Consider the following 24,336-nt stretch of genomic DNA (forward strand, 5'->3'; position numbering starts at 1 on the left):
TTCTTCAATGAAATTATATACACAAATATAAATTCTTTTCAAATTACCTCTTGAGTATGTCTATGTTCCGGTATATATTCTGCACTAACATGTACTGGTGGAAGTGCAATGCAAGCTTCTGACGGTAAATTCATTTCATTCTATGAATTATATTTTATGTTTAATTTTGTACATAATTTTTAAGCTGCCTTATTTTAGTACTTACTCTGACTGCAATTTTTGTTGTAAAACTAAGCGTATGTGTCGGCAAGTCTATTACAAATTTAGCACGGTTGCCCGTCACACCGGTGGAACTGACATGATTCATACGATATTGCGCCTGTAACGATGGCAGCAACGCTGCATTCACTGACAAACTTTGTAGCAATATATTAAATTGCATCACTAGTGGTTGAAGTAACCCGTTTTGTTGTGCCATGGGTTTCAATTGTGTGGAGAACTTCTTATTTGATTGTTGACTTTTTTCTTTCAAATCACTATTAACCCCAGACGTACGCGTATGAAACGGAGAATCAGGTTCATCAGCATTATGTGCTCGTGTAGTATTACGTCCGGAATTGCGGCCAACTCGTAGTTCTTGTAAAGTAGAGGACAACTGTTTAGAACTACGCGTCATCATGCTATGTAGCGCGACAGGATGTTGAGGTATTTCAATATTTACAGGACCAATTGATAAAAGACCACTATTTTTATCTTTTCCTCGTTTAGTTAAGCTGGAGTAAAGTGTTTGACTTTTGCCAACAGTTACTTTCACTACAGTTCTGTGAAATAAAAACTTATTAGATATTGCATAAATCTATGGAATTAAAAATTAATTACTGTTGATTTGGTGCTACCCCTTCTAGAAGTACAATCATAGCTCTCCCAACTTGTCCAGTTAGCGAACATTCTAAGGATACTGGACGCGTTTTTTTACGCCAAGTGGTACTGCTATTTAGTGTTGTGATTTCAGCTTCTAATTTTAAACCACTTAATGTAGCTAATAGCCGGGTTTTATGAATTTTTGCAACTCCGAAAATTACAAAACGTGTTTTTTCAAAAGAAACGGGTTCCGCTATTTCAAAAAAAAAAAAAACAAACAATAATTATTCCATCAAAATTGTTTATTATTTGACAGCAAACTTACCTAGCATATCTCGGTTTTGTGGCAACGAGATGCGAGCACTAGCTATATCATCGTCTTCATTGCGAGTCTCTTGTCTACTATATGAAAAACCAGCAGATTTTCTAGAATTTTTGCTGGTATCTTGGTTGTCATGTATCACAAAACTACGTTGAATGGTTTTTGTTTCAGGCATGGTTCCATATAATTCTAACAAATGGTATATGGTTTTCCAGCAATTAGAAGTTTCCAATAGAGGTGGTATTAGTCCGCTATCGGTTTTATTGGTAACATTATGTTCTCCTGGTGCAACAGGTATACCAGCACCATTTAATGAAACCTTTGATTCAAGCGATAATTTGAATAAATGTTGATCACTTGCTGATGTTGTTGGACTATCTCGCAGCGGTGAAGAGTTCGATTCATTCAAATTGGTGTAACCTATTAAAAATAGTACATTTATAAATATTATAAAAACTGTTTAATAAAAGAAATTTTTCTCGTTTATGTATGTATACGTTATGCAAAAGTACCTAATTTTCCCTTTACGGATTTCCCAGTTGAGCGTAACTTTTGAGCAAAACTTTGTGGACGGTTTTTAGCGCTTGGTGATGGTGTAAGTTGAATTAACGGTCCAATACCACTCGTACGGATTTTACTATGGAATTAAGATAAAATAAAGATTTTTTTTTTGCAAAACTATAATATTATTAATATATGCACCTTCCAGTTGGATTGCTAACTGAAACCATTTCATGAAACTTGTCATATCTTTCATCTGATACATTTTCATTCTGATTAAATTGATCCGAAACTGAGCCAAACACCTCATTTGGTTCTGAGGCTAAGCAAAAATAAGTAAAATATATTTCAATTATCTTTCAAAGAATATTAAAACCATTATTATTACCTAGACTGCACTCATCTTTTGTGTGCGATTTTTTTACAATATCAGGACGTTCATGAAACTCATTTTGGGCGTCCTTAACATTTTGGTACATACTGGTTATTTGATGCAGCAAACGCAAAAGTGGCATGTTGACCTGATAAGATAGGAAAAAATTAGACTAACAATAACAAAAAACTTAAGATTAATTGTACCTGCTGCGATATGAAGCGAATATTTAAGCTGAAATTAATAACAGTACTAGTGTGCTTCTTCAATTGCCTTCTTGATACATATATAACGTTCTGGCGCGCTTGGTCTACCATACCATCAGACATTTTTATTACTTCTAATTCTATGCCAACACGTTCACAAAGAAACAGTGGAGTATCTATCATTATTGAAGGCCGCATATTAGATTTCTTATTTATTTTAGTCGGCTTATTAGTTTTCTTATCTCCAGCTTCGCTAACAACTATGTCCACACGTATCGAATCGAAAGTACCAATAAGCGACAGGTTTGTGCCAAAATTTTCAAGCGATGATATATCTAGAATAGAGTTCATTTAATATATATTATTTAAATATCACAACAAAATAAACTTACCAGAATTTGTAAATTTGTTCACCATTTGCTGTGGCATTACACCCAAGCATGTCAGCAATGGTTCAAATATCAAATGTGCATCCAGTAATTTAATGGAGTCCTGCAATATTCCACTACGTGTGCTACTTTGCGTGGTTAATTTTGGAGGCACCGGTCGTGTAATTTCTTTCTCTTTTATATTTTCTTTTATTTTATTTTCCTGTTGTTTTGCCATCCAAAAGTATAAATCTTCCTTGGCATTTTCCGAATCAAACCAAAACTTATTCACTGAATTAGTAGAACTTAATGAACCCTCTTGCAACGCTCCGTACTCTAATTAACAATAAAAATTCAATTAAAAAATGTTAATTTAGTACTGTCAATCCATTATAATCCGTTTGAATTTAAAAATATTTGTGATATTTTCATTAAAATATAATAAATGTACTTTACAACAAATTTAATTCTTTCTCTTTATGCGCAGGTATAAGCATAATGAGAGATTAACTGTATATAAATTTAATTTATATAAATAACAAACTAAGCCCCTTCAATTCACTCACGCTTGCAATCAATGCTCAACTAAGCTCATCTACTACTGTGATCAAAAAACAGGGTGAAATTTTTGATTAAAAATATGCGAGCTTTTCTTTTCTGGTAACTGTTTTTTTAGGTTGATAATACTACCACTGACATCTATGATATATTTCATTTGACAATATCTGCATTTATACACAAGTTCCGAACGTTTTTTGTGGTTAACAAAAACTTAATTTTGCAATTTTTACAATATCTAATTGTTGGAGTAATTTTGGGAATATGACAGAAGGTGTCAGGCTATGTCACAAAATTTTGGTATATTTGGAAATGGTATAAACCATCAATTTAAAGAATATAAAAAAAGTATTGTATATAAATTAATAACACCACCAACTGATAAACAACACTTTAAGGAAGTCAAAGAATCACTGCCCAAAAATCATCGATTAAGTTTTAAGAAACCATGATGATACTATTAACATTTCATCTGGACCAGTCTAGACCATTTTAGATAAATTATGATAAGATAATTTATGTTTGAAAAGAGTGGAGTCCAGTTTGGTGCAAAAAATTCTAAATTTTTTTCTTTTGGTGAAACAGTGTTGCGTTAACGTCGGCCAAACATTGCTCTCTAGCTATCAGATAATAAGCATAAAAACTGAAGATGAGATTTGAAGCAACACGGGGTGCTTCAGGAAACCACTTGAAATACCTAAACAATCTGGGCATATCGTTAACATTATGCAAAATGGTCTTGAATTCTTTCTGTGCTGAACTTTTTAATAAAAGATGGGAAGACTCTACGATATGCAGGCGTTTGTATGCAATAGAAGAAACCATGCTAGGTTACAATGCTAGGAGACTAAATCTCCCATTCAACCGTTACTGCGTCAGTTATGGTGAGAACGATGAAAGTGCCTACCACCTGCTGTGTTGTGAATAGCATCATAAGCTTAGCCAAAAGTTCTAGATGGTTTTAAGCATTGAGTTTTTAATAATACGACAGCACAAAGGGCCTATAGGCCTAAGTAGATCGCCTTGGGATCGCCGGTATAACTCAACCTAACCTAAATTATTGCACGATTTTTGATCAGATTTTTTTTTGGGATAGACTTCAAACATTCTGTATTTCGGTTGTGACAGATATTGGAGAACTAAACCTATATTGTTACTAACACTACACATTCTAATAAATTATTTTATAAAATAATGTTTTATAAATTTTATGTCCAGCTACAGGTCCCATTTTCTTTTTTTTAATTAAACATTTGAATGTTATTGAAATTAACAGTGCTGAATTGATTATTCAATTTATTATACATATATATTATATTATATATTTTTAATAATATATTTTTAATGTTTATTAATTATTTCTTGCGGTGATAATGACTATATTTTAATGAGAGCCAAAATATAAAATTTTTAAAAATATTAAACAAACGTTTAATTTAAAAAAAATGGGGACCTGTAGCCGGAAATAAAATATATAAAAATCATTATTTACCTTTCCAGGTCGAGAAACAAATTCAATATTAAATTATTTTATATATAAAAGAAAAATAACTGAACTTACCTATTTCAGGAATTTGCTTTTCTACCAAACCTGAAATAATTGGCAACATTTGAATGCTGGAACGCGATGAGCTGCCATGTGATAAAGTAGATCCTTTGATGGGTGGTTTTCTAAAATTTAATTTTGAAAAAGAAAGTGTAAATTATAATTAATATGATTAATTAATATTTTTATTTATTTAACTTACACTCTACGCGAAGTTGCAATATTTGGAGATGTGGGTGCAGATCTTTGTGAGGTAAGATGTTGATTTGCTTCATTATTAAAATTTATTTCAAACTGTGAAGAATCTATACAAAAAGGTTAAGAAAAATATTTATCTCACCTTTGAAGATAATTAATGGTTAAGAATAAGAGTGGGAAGGAATACTTTCTTATTTGTTTATCATATATAGTGAGTATATTAGATTATGAATATAAATGTTGCTGAAGATTTTTTTGCATTAACACAGAAAGCACAGTACGAGTATTTTTTTCTATATACGTGCTAAAATAGCCCAGAATTTTTATTTTTATAAAAAAATCCCAAACATAATATGTGCTTACATATTATTCAATTGTTAATTCAATTTTTTACCAATTTTCAAGTAAAATTTATTTACCAATTATATAGATCATTTAATATATATATATGTATATATATATCGGTACCATGAGTTTATTTGCCAATTTTAATGGAACGTACAAAAATCATGCTATTTTAATTTAACAATGAATTGTGAATTGTCCGTGATACATACAAAAATTTATAAATATATATTATAAATTACATTAATTGTTATAAAATTAATTTATTATGGACACTTATTTTAAGAATATTTGAAAACCACAAGCATTTAGTTAGGTATTGTAAGCTTTAAATTAAAAAGTTAATAACATTTATGATTTATGGGTGATCCGAAGAAAGTCTTCCGTTTTGAACTGATAAAAAATTTAGTATAAAATCTTTAATAAGCAAATAAATAATTAAATAATCAAGAGTAAATAATGAAACAAAAACTTGTAGATTATTAAATAAAAATTGAAATTCCAAAGCGTGCAATGCGAATGCTTAATAAAAATGTGTATAAACAATTTATGGTACTGAAACGATTTTTTGTTTTGTAATTTTAAAGCGTCATAAAAAATACCAATATGAGTTCGATGATGATGTGTTTGCCCAAGTAATAAAGCATTCTCACTCTCTTCTGGATTTTCTCCAATGCCTGTATAAGTACCAATTTCAGCTTCTGCTTCAAATTCTTGGTCTTCACATTCTTCTTCATTTTGTGGAAAAGAAAATGTCACATTTATAGGTCGTGCCAGTTTTTTCTTATATTGATGCTCAAACAAAATTGGATTATATAGAGTATTTTTCCATTGCCGACTTAAGACAATGATTCCCTGAGGTAATATCAATTTGAATTTTATTCAATATAGAAATATACTTAAGTGATCTCACCTGTCTCAAAGTGTTAAGATGGGGAATATCGGATTTCTTAAAAATAGTTTCAATTTTTTGGACGCCTTCATCTAAAACTAATTTTTGCATAATATAGCACAATTGACAACTAGGATCTTCTTGTAATGTCTTAGAGAGTAGAGTATAATTATTGGAGTAGCGACTCTACAATTTGAGTTAAAAATTAAGATTAGCGTTTTTTCCATTACATTTTACAACATTAATTTACCTTTTTGATCTTGGGATTTCTTTGTATTTTCTCATTTTCCAATGCATCCGCCATCAGACAAGCTGCTATAGCTGTATGTCTTGTATGTAAAGCTCTTAGCAATGCAACAATTTTAATAGCCAAACAATTACTCGGATTCATCCAAGCAGTTATGGCAGGAGATGCAGTACTTAATAAATTCCAATCCAACCTAAATAACATATGATATAAATAAAGCTTTTTTTATTAAGTAATTTTTTCATAATTACCTGGTTAAATCAATTTTACGTGTTATTGGAACACATGGTGGAGCAGCAAAATTAAACCATACAGACTTTAACTCTATCACGCAGGAAGACGTTTTATCAGTCTCCTTGATATTATCTAAAACTTTATGAAAACCTTCTGGTTTTTTACTATTCTTATTTTTCTCAAATTCATCGTCCATTTGTTTTGGATTTTGTTTTCGATTCTCGTTACCGGCATATCCTTTATCTGGTATTATAATATTTTCCAGAGCGTTTTGAAATTTTTCTTTAGGTGTTTTTGGTGTTGGTGGTTTTTTAGTTATTAATCTCCATGCAGCTTCTGCTTTAGAAGTGGCAGATACATCTCCAATATTAGATGCATTTGAACCAACTAAATCATTTAAATTTATGGGACGAGTTACACCACTAGCAGCGCTTTCTGTTATCTCAGCCAATTCTTCTTTTGTATTTTCAGATTTTTCAAAATGTGAACGTTTCACAATTTTCACACCCACACCTTCTAAGCCGCACTCAAATATAATATAACCAATACTATCAATGCCAGTACTTTCCGGCATTTTTAAGCACTCAAAGAGTACCTTACTTTTGTGTTCCGGTATAGCAGTAACTATAATTGGTGATTCTTGACTGCCATTACTTTCCGTTTTCAGTCTTCTTAATTGAGCATGGGCACGACCCACATCAAATGTAATTACCAACTCTTCCAATTGTTTCTCAGATGTTTCTATTAAAATTGGTTCACCTTGTATATTATCGGGTCGACTTTGAGATGACAAATGTGCTAGCAATGCCCTAGTGCCTTTCATTATACCACCTTTCTTATGACTATTGCCAGATTGTACGGTTTGTTGTATATAAACATTATGCATGGAAGCACGCGTTGTTTTACCCAAATGGAATTTTGTTGAAACACCTTCTATATAAAACGTTAGCAGCGACACACAACTAAGATCCTTTTATAATCAAAAAAAAATATCATAAATGTTTTAGTTTTAATAGAGAAGTATTTGGAACAGTAGTGAATCACATATAAATTTTTTATAATTTTTTAAATTACCTGCATATTATCCAATGCGGCAATAGAAATCACTTCTTCAATAATAGATGACTGCAGCATAGTTATGCTCACTTTCGGTAATACAATCAATCCTTGTGTTTTTGTTGATATGCTTTCTTCATACACATCGCTTAAGAAAGAATCTCCAGGTCCTTGTAGGTTACGTTCAGTTGTCGATCGTTTTGAATTGGAATGTACCTAATATTTGGAATGTATAAAGAAACTCAGAGAACAATAACAATCATGTTTCACAAACCTGAGACCAATAACTTAAGCTTTGATCACGTTTTAAAATATTATCATTCTTGACTTTAGCGACGCAGGATGAGTGTATGTAGTTGACAACCGAAAGTAAGTGCATTGAAGAAATTGTTGGAATAACTGACTCAACCATTCTGGAAAAATCATAAATTGGTTTTAATAAAATTAAGGATGCTTTAGTGATACTATAAAACATATCAATCTGTGCTTAACTTAATTAAACAAAACGATCTAGCAATATTAATCTGTCTATAAGCCTTCTATAACACAAGCTAATCTATCAATACTTAAGAAAATACGTCCTTAGAAAGGAATCTTGTACGTTTATCAGATTAGTAAAAGCTGAAGCTTATAATTAAACTTATAATTAAATCTTAAAGGCATACTTTACTTATTAAACAATTTAAAGAAAAGGTCTGTAGGAATTCCACTGCAGAAATATTATAAATAAATAATCATAAATTTTTAATTAGCCCTTGAATCTTTCACTAAACTTATTATTTTCTTCAAATAATAAACTTCTAAATCTTTATGCATAGTTTGATTTGGCACAAACTAGGGGACTCCGAGAACGGACGAATCTACGTCCTGGAGCCACTCATCAAATTCGACGAAGAAGTATCGTGGTGCCCGATAATATAAAAGGGATCATACAAGGGATCCAAAAGGGATTACATAAATAGATTCCCGTATGCTGCAACAACAATTAATGAACTTTCCTTAACTTGATGTTCTCATATTTTCAACATGCTAAAATGTTCGACGAACAGGTGTGGGGCAGCACTTCCAAAAGTAATTACACACGCAGACACAAGCGTTCTGGTACAACAAATCCGAACTCTTCTTAACACGATTTTCTCATATTTTAAATATTCTAAGATGTAATTATCTATTAACAGTTTGATACGTTAAGCTGAAATGATTGTTGTCTTAGTAACGCTACAAGAACTATATTGGGAAAGGCTAATAAGACTTTCACAATCTAAAATGATTTTAGAAACTTACTACCTAAAACGCTTCAAAGATTGTATAGCGTAATCACACAATAACCTAAGAATTATTACAAGATTATTGACCGGTCACTGGAGATTGAATAATTACCTATCCAAGTTAAGAAATCAATCCAACTCAGACTGCAGATACTGTAGTTAAGAAAGAGAAACTGCATACTCTGTGCTTGGGGTGTGCCAGGCACTGAAGCACAAGTGTAGGAAACACTTGGGAGAGTATTTCATGGATCATAAGGATTCAAGACTAGGAAAGCTCTGTCTTTTAATTAAAGGAATTAGACTTGGAGAAACACTCCAATACAACTAAGGGGCACTAAAGATCTTGTACGATCCCTTTCAAGAATTGTAAAGATGGATCAATCTTATCCTAATTTTATTTTATCATTAATTCATCGTAACTTTTGGAATTGCATTTTTTAGAGAAGCCAGAGTTTTGGAACTTTATAGGCAAAACGGTACGTCTTTCTTGTAAATATGTAAGAATCTGATAAACACAGAAAGAATAGAATAAAAAACATTTCTAAAATCGGTCATGTCTCTGGTCTCGAATTTTTCATTCAAGAAGACCACGTGAACTCACTACTTGAGTTCACTATTTACACACTAAACGAACGATAATAGTATTTTCAAAATTTTTATTATTATATATTACTTATTTTCATGTCATATATAATTTAAAAAATTTAAAATGTTAATAGTTAAATTATATTAATTTCAAATTTATTTTTTATTTTGTATTACTGATTATTTATAGTTCAAAATCTTAAAGCGGCATTCTAAAAAAAACAGGGCTACTGATTTTGTTGCATAGTTTAAGTGAAATAACTGACTTAACTAAAATTACATATGGTGATTTATTGAAATTTAATAAATAATTAATTTATAATTTGCTTTTTGATATAACCTTTAACGTATAACCTTTAATCTAATTACTTTAATCTTTAATCTAATTACTATATAGTTAATATGAACTAATATTTTCATCTAGAGGCGATATTCACTAAGTATTTCAGTTAAAATATCTAACAATATTTAATTTCAGTTTTGATCTCAGGAATACGTTTTGTCAAAATATTTCAAATCAAAAAGAAAATCAAAATTTGTTTAAAATGTCGTTAGTTTTTAGTGCTACTATCTATTTGTTTACCATTTTATTTTTTGGAAATTTTTTAACGACTGACTGTATAAATAATAAATTGGTAAGATTTTTGAAGTTCTCTTGTGGTATAAATGTATAAATACTTTAAGTGAAATCCTTAAAGATGCAACTATTTAAGCGTGCCAACTTCACTGACTTGATGAAGGGGCTAAGTGATGCAGAAATTGAAATAGCTTTAAGTGATTTAACATATACAGATCTGGATGTATTAAGCCAACTTTTGGATACATCGAATCCCATTGAGGATGATAGTGATGATCGGAGATCGCAAAACAATTTAAGGTTATAGTAAACATTAACAATTCATTCAATATAAGTTATAGAAATATTTTTTTAATTTTGTAGGCAAGAGAAAGAGACGCCATCATCAGGAAATATTCGAGATGATACAGTCAGCAAACCAGCTAAAATAAATGAAATGAATGGACCTCATTTGTGGAACCAACGATCAAAAAGAGAATATAAAAATCACAAACAGGTTAGTTTTACACTGCTTTAATGCTTTTTTTAATTTTTTATAATCCTATCTAATTTAGTATCTGCTTAATGCAGAATATATAAAAGATTTGGAAAATTCATTTCCACATTGTCAAGATCAAAATAATAACGAAGATAACGAAGATAAGAAAGAACACATTCGAGTTAAACGAAATAAAATTAAACATAAAATTAAAAAAATAAAACTCTAAACATTTAAGAAAAAAAAACAAGTATTCTTTACTCTTACCTTTGTAAGCCCTCCAAAAGTAGTGGTGTTAGGAAGACATTAGCTTGTCCTTTACAACGAGCAACAACCGACGTACATGCAGCACCTTCAGACTGTAAGCTTATGAATTCTCCATCGTCGAAACCATTTGAAGTTTTCTCATTTTCCTCCTCTTTCAGTAGTATACTAGGATCCCATGGATGAGATTTCGGCCCACTAAAGAATGTCGCAGAGCTATTGCTACCTGTATTATTTTCATACCGCGGAACAACTTTTATTTCCCGCCAGAAGGCGTACGTATCAAAGTGCGGTACCATTTTGCTGCCTATATAAGTAAGACCACCATCTTCGTTTTCATAAAAGAGTGGCGTTGAAAAGACATCCGGTCCAAAGGGAAAAGAGCATGATGTCCAATTAAAACACTTCACTTGCGACAAATGATTTAAATAACTGGCCATAAGAAGTGGTGAGTCGATAATTGGCCGATTAACTTGTTGATGTAGATTAACTAATGCAACATCTTCTTGCGATGACATCGCTGAAATAAATGAGTTCGAAGATAATGATGGAGTACCTGAAGATGATCCTCGTGATCCAATCTTTAACATATTGAACAAAATAAATAAATAAAATATTGGATTATTTTAACATTTTAAATGCGTGCTCTATTAGATTCTCATTCAAGTTTAAAATAAAAATACGTATGTTTCCCTCACGTAAATTCATGTTTCTCTCCGTTCATTACACTTTCTTATTTGCTAATCGAAGAGCTAAAACCATAGAACAATCAATACATTAGACATAAGCATGCAAACTAAATTTCAACAGACAGAGATAAAAATTTTATTTAATTACTTAAAGAAAAAATTTCATAAAATACGAGCACATCAGTTCAGGGTTTTAAATAGTTTTTATTTTTATTATTTTATATATACAAGAAATATAGTATTTAAAAAATGTATGTTCAGTATTTTATACGATTTCGATCACTTTATACCCTTAACGCAATAGATTTACTTATTTATTTGTGTACCTAATCATTAATGTGCCTCGTTAAATCACTAATTTACATTTTAAGAATCAATTTATCAAAATTAAAAAATCAAAAATTTTTTTTTGATTTCACAAGCCCACAATTTTTACTTTTACAAAAAGTAATTGCATGCCATATACCCAGTAAAGACATAAGTATAAGACATAAGTCTGATTCAAATCATTCTATTAAAATTAAAGATGAATCCTGTATCCCAGTAGGTAATTGTTAGACCAAAAATGATAAAGCACATAATGTACATAGTGTACTAGTATAGAAAAGGTGTATACTCCATCAGAATTTCGATTAACGATTAGTAATTATTAAAGAAAAACCTACATGATAACTAAATGTGGTTCCAGCATTAACTGGATCAGCATAAGATTAGCTCAGAAACTAAAAAACTAGACTGGATATTATCAAAAAACTGACAGATTGAGGGACATCACGCCATATAGGGTTTTCACACTCCGATTTGTATTTTCAGTTGACCAAATACCAAAATAGATTACAAGAACAACACGACTAAATGGATTTGTATTGTGTTCTTCACCGCACTACGAACGCTACTGATTTAACGTAGCGTTCTATACCATAGAGGTCTAACACTACGGTGTTCAAAAACATATGTATCAATATAATGCGCAAATCAAGGCCCCGGTGAAATTCTTTGGAAGTTATGTTTTCAGAACATAACTTCCTCCGTGGTAAGGAGCGAGGCTTACCAATACCAATACTAGATCGGCTGATCTTTGGGTCACAGCATCTGGTGATGAATACGCAACTCCACGCCAAAATATAATAAATGAATACTGTCATTCTTCCAGCATAAGTTTGGGTATTAACCACAGCTACTACTAAACTGCCAACGTCAGTTGGCCAGAGCAGAGGCGCCTGCACCTGACCCCTGACCACTGTGGTACCAAATTTACACCTTCGATCGAGTGTCGCAAAAGGGAGGCACGCACTTACTACAATGCAAACTCCAGAACAGTGTCGGCATAGCGTCGAGATTTCAGTCACCTTGCACGACAGACATGGACATTTCTACATAAAAATTGCCTTCAATAAAATGATGCGCCATCTAGTCATTGTTTGTATAATCAATGCAAAAATTAAATATACCAGTCGGCAGTAGATGGCGCGTATATGCTTTTATAAGTAACAGCAATGTACAGCTTCACATCTTTTAGCCTTGATATCTGGATATAACTTCTTTAGTAACTATCAAATGTACTTTACATAATTTAGTCGAGAAAATTTTAGTCAACTTAATTAAACTTCCTTGACAAATTTTATTTAATTTACTTAATTTAGTTGAACTCGCACAAAGCTTAAAATAAAATTAACATTAAATTAAGTAAATCAAAAACAAAAAATCCGAAACGAATATTTTAATTCATTTATTTAAAACTTGTAGCAGATTAATCACAATAATGAAAACAACAACTAAACTATATATATAAAATTTTAACTACTGATAATGATTCACCTAGATAATTATCATCTCAAGAACAATTGGGACTTAATTATAAATTATTAGAGCAGGCATATGAAGTACAATTAGAACTACTCAACAGTAATAAATATTGTAACATGCAGGTTAACCGTCAATACGTACTAAAATTTTAACTATTAATTAATTATGTTAAACTTAAATTAAATTTTAAACTATAGTAAACGAAATCAACTCGGAGAACTATCAGCACTTAAAATATCAAGAAAACAGCTCAATCCTCTACAATATATATCTCAGATAAAATAAAAATAATAATTATTCTATTATAAAGAAGACCATTTATTTGTTAATAAATAATAGGTTAAATATTCAGGACTATAATTTCACTAACCGAAAAGAAATTGGAAATAGATATGAAATAGAAATAGAAAATGTACGAGACACTGGCTTTACGGAGATCTAAGTAAAGCAGAGCACTGCAACCTTAGCTGGTCTCTTGTCTTCTAACCGACGGTAACTGAATAGAACAAATTTTCCCTTTTCGAATAAGAGCCAGAATGCCACCTATTGAGGCTTTCGGTGAAGCAAAGCACTACAGCCATAGAACAAATTTACCCTCTGAATGAGAGCTCCGGATGTAAGCTATTAAGACTTTCGGCGTAGCAAAGCTTTAGTCATAGCTGATCTTTTGTGCTTTTAGCCGACCCTAACTGAATAGAGCAAATTTCCCCCTCCGAACAACAGCCAGTATGTCTATTAAGACATACAAGAACCTTTTAAAGCTCTCGGTGAAGCAAAGCACTACAGTCATAGCTGGTCTTTTGTGCTTTTAAACGACTCTAACTGAATAGAACAAATTTTCCCTTTTTGAATAACATGCAGTATGTCACTTATTGAGGCTCTCGGTGAAGCAAAGCACTATAGTCATAGCTGGTCTTTTGTGCTTTTAAACGGCCCTAACTGAATAGAACAAATTTTCCCTTTCGAATAACAGCCAGTATGTCACTTATTGAGGCTCTCGGTGAAGCAACGCACTATAGTCATAGCTGGTCTTTTGTGCTTCTAACAAAACCTAACTAAACAGAAGTCATTTGGTCCTTCATATAAGAGTGAAAATGTCAGCTGTTAAGGACATCGTAAATGAACAAAGATAAGTTAGAGAATCAAAAATAAAGAATTTACCATGGTTTACACGGTAGGAAAACTAGAAGAATATAGATAGAAAAATAATACAGAGTATAAGCATAGATTAATATACGGATTAGTGATAAGTGAAAACAGAAAAAAATGTAAATGTTTTTCAAGTAAAAAGTCCTTTAAGGACAAATAATTCTTAGTGTCTGCCTTGTTATGAATGTTTAATTTTTTTAAAAAAAAAATAAAATCAAAATATGAATGTTCTTATACATACTTATGTTGCTTTCATTTATAATACAAGGAATAAATTGGAACTATTGGTACTACCAGTTGCTTCTAGATAAATTGTAAAAGAATTTTAGCTTTTATTTTCTACAAGTGTCAGCCTATAAGTTCTGTGCAAAAGTTTAAAAATAGGAATAGGAATTAAAAATAAAAATTTAATTTACAAAACAAATTATACATAACATTCACATAAATTGAACAAGAAACTTTCGCTAAGGATCCAATATAGAAGAAATTTGAAACAAAATAATACTATTAGGCATGTCAAAATTATAAAATGTTTGTCTACTCGTTCTATAAATTACTTGAGACTTGTAAAAGGATTACTGCTTAATGTGCTGTAAAAGTCTACTCACATCGATAACGAAATGTCGATACTCAGGTCTTGATGAAATGTTCGTTAGTTTTCTGATTGGTGTAGCAAGACCATTAATACGTCTCACGTCTTCGTTCTATGAAATTAATGGATTTGGAAAAGAAGTGAACGTGGTACTTTGATATTAAAAAGGTAAGTAGACTTTCGATTGTATAAAATCTTACACGTTTAACGTATATATAGACATGCATTCATATGATTACTTTAAAGGTAATTTAAAAAGTAAAGGTTGAAGAATAGAAAATTTAATACAGCTAAAACTGTAAGCCGTTTTTAATAGATATATATATATATCGAGAAAATATATAAAATATATATAATTAAATAAATAAATACATATTTAAACATATACATTGTATGTAGGTTTGTTTTCTAATAATAAAATTACTACGAATAAAAATAATACTTATAATTAAATAAAAAAAAACGATAATACGGATATATAACAATTGCTAAACATACCAACTCTGTGGAGCTTTGTGGTCTCTTTGGAACAGTTTTGTTATTTTCAGGTGCATGAATTTCTAAGTCACTACGATATGTTGGCAGCGTTAATGCAGAGTTCTCATTTTGTATACCAATACTGAAAAATCGAAAAAGATTTATAAATATTATATAAGGATATAACATAAGAAATATGTTTCGCATAAAAACCTTAAGTTTAGTATTTTTTATAAAAATTCAGAAGTTTAGTATGTGCCAAGGTTATGTGGATAATCTATTTCTTCAAATCAGTCAAAAATGGACAAAAATGGGCAAAAAGAGTGATAAAAGTGTCGAAGAGAGAGAAAAAGGAAAAAATAGAGAGAAACAGAGATAGACAGTGGCAGAGACAGACGGATAAGAGAGACAGACGAATGATAGAAACAGAAAGAAGTAAAGATAATGAACAAGATAGAGAGATAGACAGTGACAAAGACCGAAAGAGACAAAGAGAGGCATAGAGACAAGGAGATAAACAACGAGTGAGACACAAGTCTAAAGAAACAAGAAGAGAAAGACAAGGAGAGCGAGGCAAGGAAAGAGTTATAAAGACAGATGGAGAAACAAAGAGAGAGAGAGGAGCAGAACAAAGAGTAGGAGGAAGAAGAGTGTCAGAGAGGAAGAGTAACAGAGATGAAAAGAAACGGAGATTATTAATTAATTACTTTCTTTTGGCTGATAATACAGCTACTTTAAATATTGCCAAATGCCTATCATCAGTGATCTTTGGAAATATTTCTTTTTCTTTCTTTGGAAATATCAGTATATATATAATTAATGGACCACAAATGATAGACTTCGAACTTTAAACCTGTTGAATTTGGAAACACTGGCTGATAAATTTTCATATTTTTTATCAATAAACTTTTCTCAGACAACGACAAGACATTCAAAGGCCACTGATAATGGGCAATTGAAAATTAGCTATAACACATATACTTGCTATGAAGATAAGTAACAAGACAGAGCAATTTCCTATTAAACGTAACATGACAATTGTAAGTAAGCAAATAGCAAACCAAGTGCATAGGCGAATATGGATTCACTAGTTTGTTAAGCAGTCACGTTAATAACATGAGATACAAATTAAAAAATATGTGGTCAATCCGATTTATAAATAACATAATACATATTTCGCAAATCTACTGTATTATAATTAATCATTATTTAGTTAATTATTGCCTGAATGCGAGATCCAAGATATATAAAGTCTTATGTCTGCTAGGTGATTACTGTGATTGCTCAATCTTACGAGATATTTAGAACTGTTTTTTAAAATCAAATATTTTATGAAGGAAATAACTAAATCTTTTTGGTAACGTTTGTTAGTAACAAGCCAGAGGGCCTGTAAAATATATGTATTGGATTAAAATCATTGCAGTATTTTAATAATTTCTACAATAAAATATCTAGCTGTGCCCAATAACTCTATTTTATGTTTATATATTTTACAAACATTTCAACATTCATTTTCAAAATCGAGTATACTCGATTTGATCGATTATCGTAATGCCTAAACATTTCGAAGCACTACCCTAATCACATACTATACTTATATTTTATGAGAAACTAATTATAAAGCAGTATTAAAAAACTATATATATAATTACCTTAAATCAGATGAAAAGCGTTTTTTGCCTGAAAAGACACCTGATGCATTGCGATACTTTATTGAACCTCTTTGGGATATAATATTTGATATGTCCTCTTCAGCTGAGAAAAATAATTCAGATGGATTTTCTGATGTTAATGAAATAGTTCGCTGAACTTCACGAGTTAAATTATCACAATTTGAAATATCACTTAAATATTGTGACTGAAGATGTGTGTCCTTGTTTTCAAATTCTAATGGATGTGAGTGCGGTGCTGAATGTGACATATCATCACGAATCTAAAGAATTATATTAATAATAATCAATAATCAATAATCAATAAGTGAATAAAAAGTTTAATTTTTACTCACTTTAATATCCTTTTCAACGTCATCTTCACCGGTTAACCTAGAATCTGAAATACTTGTCTTTGGTGGAGATATGTGCAGTGTATTATTATATGATTTATTAGAATCTGAACTACGTCTATATGAAACTTCTTGTGATTCATTGGAATCTTGCAGTAAAACTTTTTTAGATGGACTATCAAGTAAGCGAGCATAAGGCACCTCAACAGAAGTTTGTCTAAAGGATAAATTTTATAATATTAAAAATAAAAAGAATAACACATTTAAAAAACCAAACAAACCTTGATGTTGTGTAAGAAAAGCGTTTACTCTCTCTACGTCTTTCCAGCGTATTTGGTGACCCAATGCTTTCATGAGACTTACGGCCGTTTATCTCCTGTTTGTCAATTGAAGTACTACATTTAAATTTGTTAGCAAAATCTTTACTACTTTGTTCCGATTTTTTAAGACTGCCATTACGTATGTCAGCAGAAAAGCAATAATGTTTACTCTGTTAGATTAAAAATTAAATTAAAAATGTTTAGCATAAAATCATTTTGGATTATAATTTCAAATTTACTTTGCCGTTAAAATCGCTACTGTCATGCAATAGTAGTTGTAAGCTATATGGCGGAGTATGAAATACAAGTTGCCCTTGATGGAGAATACTTTCACCAAATCCGTAGTCTTTATTATTATTCAAAACACTATTGAAATAAAAAGAAAGATATATTTAAATACTTTGAAACATACTTTAAAACATGCTTCTTCATTTATTAAAATAATAATCAATTCTTCAATAAGTTGGTTTAATAATATATATAAGGGGTATTCATGATCTCGAGTAATATGGTAACAAAATAAACCGACAATAATAATACACATTTCAATGTATTTTATTTTTCCCACTTTACAGTGTAAGAACGTGAATACCCCCACAAATTTATTTTTTCTTTTACATACTTAATATAACAAAATATAAATAAAAACTTACTGATATCTTGCAATGTTGTAATTATCCTGCATATCCTGAACAGAAGGCTTAAAGAACTTAATTCCATTACGATTACTTCCGAAAAAGGCGCATCCTCCAATACAGCCACAACGTGAAATTTCATTACATGTAGACATTGTCCCATTGTTCGTCCAAAGAAACCATAGTCGTTTATATTTAGCGTCATGTTCGCGTAAAAAGCTATAAAGTATATGAGAATTAGATAAAGTTATATACTAAATGATAATAAATTACTTGTGCTGCACAATATGAAGTTTGTGATTTGGAATTGGCAGTGCTGATGCACCTTCAAGTAATATTGGTCCAAATGACGTGCAACCAACTTCGAGCCAATTTTCGAAAAATTCATTATCTCGTTTAACTTCGGAAAAACTCTCGCGTAATTTTCGTGAACCCTCTTCTCTTGAGTCACGTCGTTGAGAAAAAGAATTAGAACTGCGCTTGACTTTAGTCATAGGTTGTTGATGATGAATTTCTGACTTCACTGAATCTTGTTCAGAGCGTCTTATCTTTCCAGAACGATTACTTCCAGTTGTATTTGTATTAAAAGAATTTGTCATGTTTGAATAACAACCGTTATTAAGAATGAAAAGTCTTAAAAGTATGCTTGGTAGCAGTCCTGAAATACCAGATTTCACTTTCTGGCCGTGTAGATTGCAATTTGAAAATCTTATTGGAGATATCTAAAGGAGAGAACCAAATAAACAATAATTTGTTTTTAACACTTTTTATTTGCATTTATACAAACCCATGTGTGCAATGCTGTTCCACTTTCAACCAAATAGATATCAATTGCGTCCATTGATAATCTTGTCATTTTGTATTTTATATCCTCTGATGAAGGGCATTTGTATTTGTTTTCCTCCTTTGTGTATGGGCACTGATTAGTGGGTACACCATGGTGACAGTTTCGTATTGTTTTCGGAGATTTTAAACAATTTTCTGGATCTACTGTTAATAGTAGTAGAGTTTCGAGACTAACTACGACATTGCAAAGTTGCGGCAGAGTTAATTTGCCGGATAATTTTCCCAGCTGTACTTCTACTAACCATGAATATTCTAATGTATCTTCATCTAAATCACAGCCCTCATTGCTAAACATTGCATGCCCACGTACCTTTAATAAGATAGAAGTTAAAAATAATTATTCATTTTCACCTATAAATATCCCTACATTTTATTTAAACCGGGCTTATGGTCAGTTATTTAGCACTTATATTTATCACACAAATGTAATATATAATATAATAATAATAATTATATTGTAATTTTTTTTTATAATAATATATAAGTAGCATTGTTAAATACATAATTTTCTCCTAAATTTATTATTTATTTTATTTTTTAATAATTTATTATTTGGGTTAGCAACATTATTAATAATAATTTTATTTTTAAAACGGGCTAGTTGGTCATAAATAAAACACTTTTTTAAAAGAAATTAGTTTTTAAAAAGCTAACTTATTCTATAGTCATCTTCAGAGTACTAGTAAAACTAATAGATGCTATTGTAGTTAAATAAAGTATAGCTATTGTCAATTCAGGTACCGACATATATTCTATCACTCAAAATACCATAGCAATTATTATTATCCAATAGACGATATATATGTACTACTAACCTGTACTGCTGAAAGTAATAAGTGCCCTTGATTGATATGTTTATCCCGATTTGGACGAATAAGTGTATCGGACGTTATAAGGTACGCTGGACTGACTAAAACCTGGAGTATAGTCTCATGATAACGTTTATTCATTTCAAAACCAAAACGTTCTATAAGCACAACTGGACAAGGCGGATCAGTTTCATTACAATTTTTCATAAGATGTGCCTGTACGTCGTGAACTATAAGTGAAACTAGAACCTCCAAAGGTCGATAAAGACGCGGATCAAACGATTTTTGTTTTTCTTCAATAACAGTAACTTCTGAAATTGACTTTGTAGCTATGTCTTTCTCCTTTGAAAGTAATTGATCTTTGGGATTAATTGTGCTGGTTGTATTTTTAACTTTAACATTCGACTGTTCCATATCTGTGAAGTTTTGATCTTCACCAAAAATATTTTCTTTTAAATTAATAAAATTGCGCAACACATTGCCATAACACATTAACACCGATGAGCCAATTTCAAGCTCCACTGTTACTTGATCAGCTGCTAGGGTTCCTGGGTCAAATTTATAATGCTCTGGCTTTTTCCAGTTGTTAACAGGTGATTTACGAGTTTTAGGTATGCGCATAGGACTCAATAGAATTTCTTCTTTTTCTGGCGTAGTTATGTCGGCTTGAGGATCTGGTCCCAAAGGAGGCACAGGATGATATATGTACTGAATAGAAAGTGCTACAATTGGAACTGTCCAGCAATCAATCCAACCAGAACTGTTAATATATATAAAATTAGTTAGTGACACTTTTTTGAGATTATAAGTGAATTAATACAATTTACCTTCTCTGACATATTTTTCGCCATTTTTTTGTGTACAATTCTGGACGACTTTTTATTTTTCCGCCACGCGTTAGTAGTTTTGCATTTTCATCAATCGCTAATACTATCGGTTGTGTTGATGAGACTTCAGGTATAAATAAGCTAAGATCCAATCCTTCTCCATGTATCCAAAATTTAAGTGTCACAGTCTTTGGCAAAAAGTCATCAAATGGTAGACAAAAACTCATATCAAAAACATCACCGCAAAATGCTAAGTGATTGTTTTCTTGGTTGGCACTTGAGCAATCAATCCAGTTATATTCGTTACACAAGGTTAAAATTTCGAATTCATTTAAAAGAATATTGAATTTACAAGTATAAGGAACAAAAGATAAAATATCTGGACGAGCCTTGCTTGCCCAATCCTCAATGAGATCCTGAAAGAAACACTTATGCTTGTAGACAATAAAAGCAGTTGCTTTACAACCAGTTAAAGCTATGCTCCAGTCCTGTGGAGCATTCCATTTTGTTGGATAGTAAACACGTACTTTGTACTCAAGTGATTCAAATTCAGCTAAACTCCGATATTGAAGTGAAGTTGTTGCTTCAACATGAAATAATTGACCTTGTATTTTTGATGTGTAGCCATCGACTAGTGTTACCCATGGTATAGTTACTTCAACATAAGACGCTGGACCAACTGTGATATGCATAGCGTTCGTTTCCTTATCCTTAGAAAAGAGAATATCAATGGTAGCTTCATTTAAAACACATAATGTAACATCAAAAGACTGATAACTTCTTAATTCACCAGGTTTTGGGGTTGGAGTTACTTTCATTTCCATCCAATCCGGTGGATAAAAAAATTTAAATAAATGATCTCTTTGCCTATCTGCCCAAGGGCCATAACTAAAATCAGTGCCTTTTAGACATTTTATATTTAAACCCAATACTGGTGGTGATGGTTCAACTATGTCACCATTAGCTAAAATAATATGCACGGGCTCATCAGGTACCACGCCAGGTTCATCCATATAATAATACAATTCCATCTGATTGGACATCATCACAACAAATCCTTCGCCCATGTAACGAGGTGGTTCATCAACAAGTCCTGTATACTTTGGACTTGGCGCAAACATTACTTTTGCATTCTCTACATTCGCTTTGATAAAGTGCATAAAATGATCAAGGCGGCATACTGCCGGTTTTGTACTATATGTGCAACGCATTTCTTCCATAGAAATGGAAAGAGTAGTTGGAGTTAATCGATTTCCAAAAACAAATCGTCCAGAGCAAATATCAATTTTTATCACCGGTATGAGATCACGCCAAGTTGTCGCTTTCATTGCTTCGGAATGTTTAACACTATCACGTTTACTTTTACGTGTGTTCTCCAAATTCATTGTGTGCTCTCTCAACTTATTTCGTTCCTCTGAAGAAAGGCTATCAGTCTAAAACAATCATGAATATTAGAGAGAGAAAAATAATCAAATGTATAATACTAACCGGTATTAGTAAAGATGGTTTAAGTCCAAATGTCCTTTCTAATTGATCATATAAATCGGAACGATTATATATATGAAGCTCAAACCCATTCAATTGAACAGACAACCGGGTATCAGAATGAGAAAGATCTATTTTAAATTAAAACTATAATTTTAAGCTTTAGTTATCGAAATTACTAGAACAAACCTTCGGAGACATCTTTTGGAACATAAGATCGCCACCAACGAAATATGAAATAACCATCTTGTATACGTGCGGAATAATCAAAAGTGATATACGCAAAATCGCGAAACATTATTTTTCCAGCTAAAGGATTTAAAGCTACTGATCCTGTAAAACAAATTAAAAATGTTTAACTATTGTACAGTCTGAAAACTTATATTTTATTAAAACTTATATATAATCAACCTACCGATTTTAAAATATGCTCCTTTGATAAACCATCGATTTGCGATTTTTGTAATTATCATACCGATAAGACGAGAATTATAGAAAGTGATGTATGTAACCCACGTAATTGATGTCAGTAAGGAGCACAAAAGCCATATCTAAAAAAACCACAAGAATTTTTTTTAAAATATTTTATTGTAATCACTGGAGATCATAGAATTATAAACAGTTTGACATCTTTTAAGAAATGTATCACTGAGTGTTTTGTAGTCCACATATTGTAATTTTAATTAATGTAAAAATTATTTAAACTAACAATTGATGTATCAGATCCAGCCTTCATGACTCTTTCGACAAAAATGATCAAAGAAATATTTTAGAGGCTTAAAAAATGATTAATTGTTTATTTTTTTTGCAGAAATTATTAGTAATAATTGCATAGATAATATAAACAGAAGACACTTTAAGTACAGAAGAACATAATTATATTGAATGCAGAAATGAAATGGGACATAAGAAAACAGATGTCTAAATAATTGACTAATATGAAAAAACTTTACAAATGATTCAAGTAGCTATATATCTAGAGAATCAAAGGGCTATATAATACATGGTAGTTGAATAGACAGTAGCAAAACTGGAACATGAAGAGGTCTAAACTTCATTCTAATGGCTATAGCTTTTCAGAAGGCTGTACAAAACATGGTTGTTAGGTTGTCAGTAGCAGGACTGAAACACGAAGGGGTCTGAACTTGATTAAATTGGCTATATATCAAGCTTTCCAAAACGCTGTACAAAACATGGTTGTTGGGTTATCAGCAGCAGAACTGAAAAACAAAGAGGTTTGAAGTTGATACAAGTAGCTAGACATCAAATGATTTATAACCTAACAAGGTTGTTGGGTTATCAGTAGAAGTACTGAAACACCAAGAAGTCGGAAGTTGATTCAAATGGCTACATATCAAGCAATTCACAAGACTATATAAAAAAGGGTAATTGGATAGTCAGTAGAAAGATTGAAACACGAAGACGTTTGAACTATTGCTATTTAAGCTACAGTGGTTGCTATAGTAACAGATACTATACAGATACTACAGGTACTATAATTTCCTTTTCGACTACTCTTGTAAAAAAACAAAACAGCGATGTTGACTGCTTAAAAACCTATGTATTATGTGGTCAAGAAGAACATCCTACTGACATTTGTACCTTGCTTAATACGACGATGAATAATATGTAAATAACTATCGTCAGTCTGTCTATAAGTCTGGCTGGTATACGAAATAAGTCTTTAACCAATAAACATTTAAGCAAGTTAGTGATTATCTTAGGCTAGCAAGTTTTTATTATATAGAAGAATTACAAAAAAAAAGTGTTATTAAATATAAAATTAGTTATATGTCGGCAAATTTATCAGTGTCAAAGTCAAAGTCACCAGTGACACCCATATATTAAGTGAAGGAAACTGGTAAATTTTTTTTAAGAGA

The 24,336-nt window shown here is 31.2% G+C and overlaps 2 protein-coding genes across 5 annotated transcripts in view; one reads left to right on the top strand and one right to left on the bottom strand.

The window, feature by feature from the left end:
• Positions 1–24,336, bottom strand: part of LOC119687748 (transmembrane protein KIAA1109 homolog) — a 38,614-nt gene that overhangs the window by 7,197 nt on the left and 7,081 nt on the right. Inside the window, exons 3-34 of one of the 2 annotated variants that reach the window (XM_038102191.1) lie at positions 22,872–23,007; positions 22,646–22,789; positions 22,460–22,587; positions 20,972–22,404; positions 20,151–20,904; positions 19,277–19,645; positions 18,763–19,211; positions 18,508–18,708; positions 18,094–18,220; positions 17,816–18,024; positions 17,538–17,751; positions 17,185–17,465; positions 15,554–15,674; positions 15,072–15,167; positions 10,823–11,400; positions 7,922–8,060; positions 7,666–7,863; positions 6,609–7,561; positions 6,361–6,550; positions 6,132–6,296; positions 5,821–6,073; positions 4,878–4,980; positions 4,691–4,800; positions 2,596–2,907; positions 2,204–2,538; positions 2,013–2,145; positions 1,826–1,946; positions 1,636–1,760; positions 1,127–1,543; positions 820–1,054; positions 206–761; positions 48–140 (exon numbers count right to left, since the gene is read on the bottom strand). In XM_038102191.1, coding sequence (XP_037958119.1) covers positions 48–140; positions 206–761; positions 820–1,054; positions 1,127–1,543; positions 1,636–1,760; positions 1,826–1,946; positions 2,013–2,145; positions 2,204–2,538; positions 2,596–2,907; positions 4,691–4,800; positions 4,878–4,980; positions 5,821–6,073; positions 6,132–6,296; positions 6,361–6,550; positions 6,609–7,561; positions 7,666–7,863; positions 7,922–8,060; positions 10,823–11,400; positions 15,072–15,167; positions 15,554–15,674; positions 17,185–17,465; positions 17,538–17,751; positions 17,816–18,024; positions 18,094–18,220; positions 18,508–18,708; positions 18,763–19,211; positions 19,277–19,645; positions 20,151–20,904; positions 20,972–22,404; positions 22,460–22,587; positions 22,646–22,789; positions 22,872–23,007 — 9,678 coding nt within the window. The remainder of the gene's footprint in view (positions 1–47; positions 141–205; positions 762–819; positions 1,055–1,126; positions 1,544–1,635; positions 1,761–1,825; positions 1,947–2,012; positions 2,146–2,203; positions 2,539–2,595; positions 2,908–4,690; positions 4,801–4,877; positions 4,981–5,820; positions 6,074–6,131; positions 6,297–6,360; positions 6,551–6,608; positions 7,562–7,665; positions 7,864–7,921; positions 8,061–10,822; positions 11,401–15,071; positions 15,168–15,553; positions 15,675–17,184; positions 17,466–17,537; positions 17,752–17,815; positions 18,025–18,093; positions 18,221–18,507; positions 18,709–18,762; positions 19,212–19,276; positions 19,646–20,150; positions 20,905–20,971; positions 22,405–22,459; positions 22,588–22,645; positions 22,790–22,871; positions 23,008–24,336) is intronic. The other variant, XM_038102192.1, reaches the window with a different exon arrangement.
• On the top strand, positions 9,661–10,824 carry LOC119687749. Of its 3 annotated transcripts, none has more exons than XM_038102196.1 (5): positions 9,661–9,785; positions 9,979–10,135; positions 10,199–10,377; positions 10,441–10,573; positions 10,648–10,737. In XM_038102196.1, the coding sequence occupies exons 2-5, from the start codon at positions 10,046–10,048 to the stop codon at positions 10,654–10,656; spliced, it is 411 nt and encodes a 136-aa protein (XP_037958124.1). In that variant the 5' UTR covers positions 9,661–9,785; positions 9,979–10,045; the 3' UTR covers positions 10,657–10,737. The 3 variants fall into 3 exon arrangements, with proteins under 3 accessions (XP_037958124.1, XP_037958122.1, XP_037958123.1); XM_038102194.1 differs by having other exon boundaries at positions 9,683–9,785; positions 10,632–10,824; XM_038102195.1 differs by having other exon boundaries at positions 9,683–9,785; positions 10,214–10,377; positions 10,632–10,824.

Source organism: Teleopsis dalmanni, chromosome X (assembly GCF_002237135.1).
Source record: "Teleopsis dalmanni isolate 2A chromosome X, ASM223713v2, whole genome shotgun sequence".
Taxonomy (NCBI): Eukaryota; Metazoa; Arthropoda; class Insecta; order Diptera; family Diopsidae; genus Teleopsis; species Teleopsis dalmanni.

Coding starts and splice junctions, on each gene's coding strand:
- LOC119687749 (XM_038102194.1), top strand. CDS start 10,046: ATGTCGTTAGTTTTTAGTGCTACTATCTATTTGTTTACCATTTTATTT. Junction 10,136..10,198: donor ACTGTATAAATAATAAATTG/GTAAGATTTTTG, acceptor AAATCCTTAAAG/ATGCAACTATTTAAGCGTGC. Junction 10,378..10,440: donor AGATCGCAAAACAATTTAAG/GTTATAGTAAAC, acceptor TTAATTTTGTAG/GCAAGAGAAAGAGACGCCAT.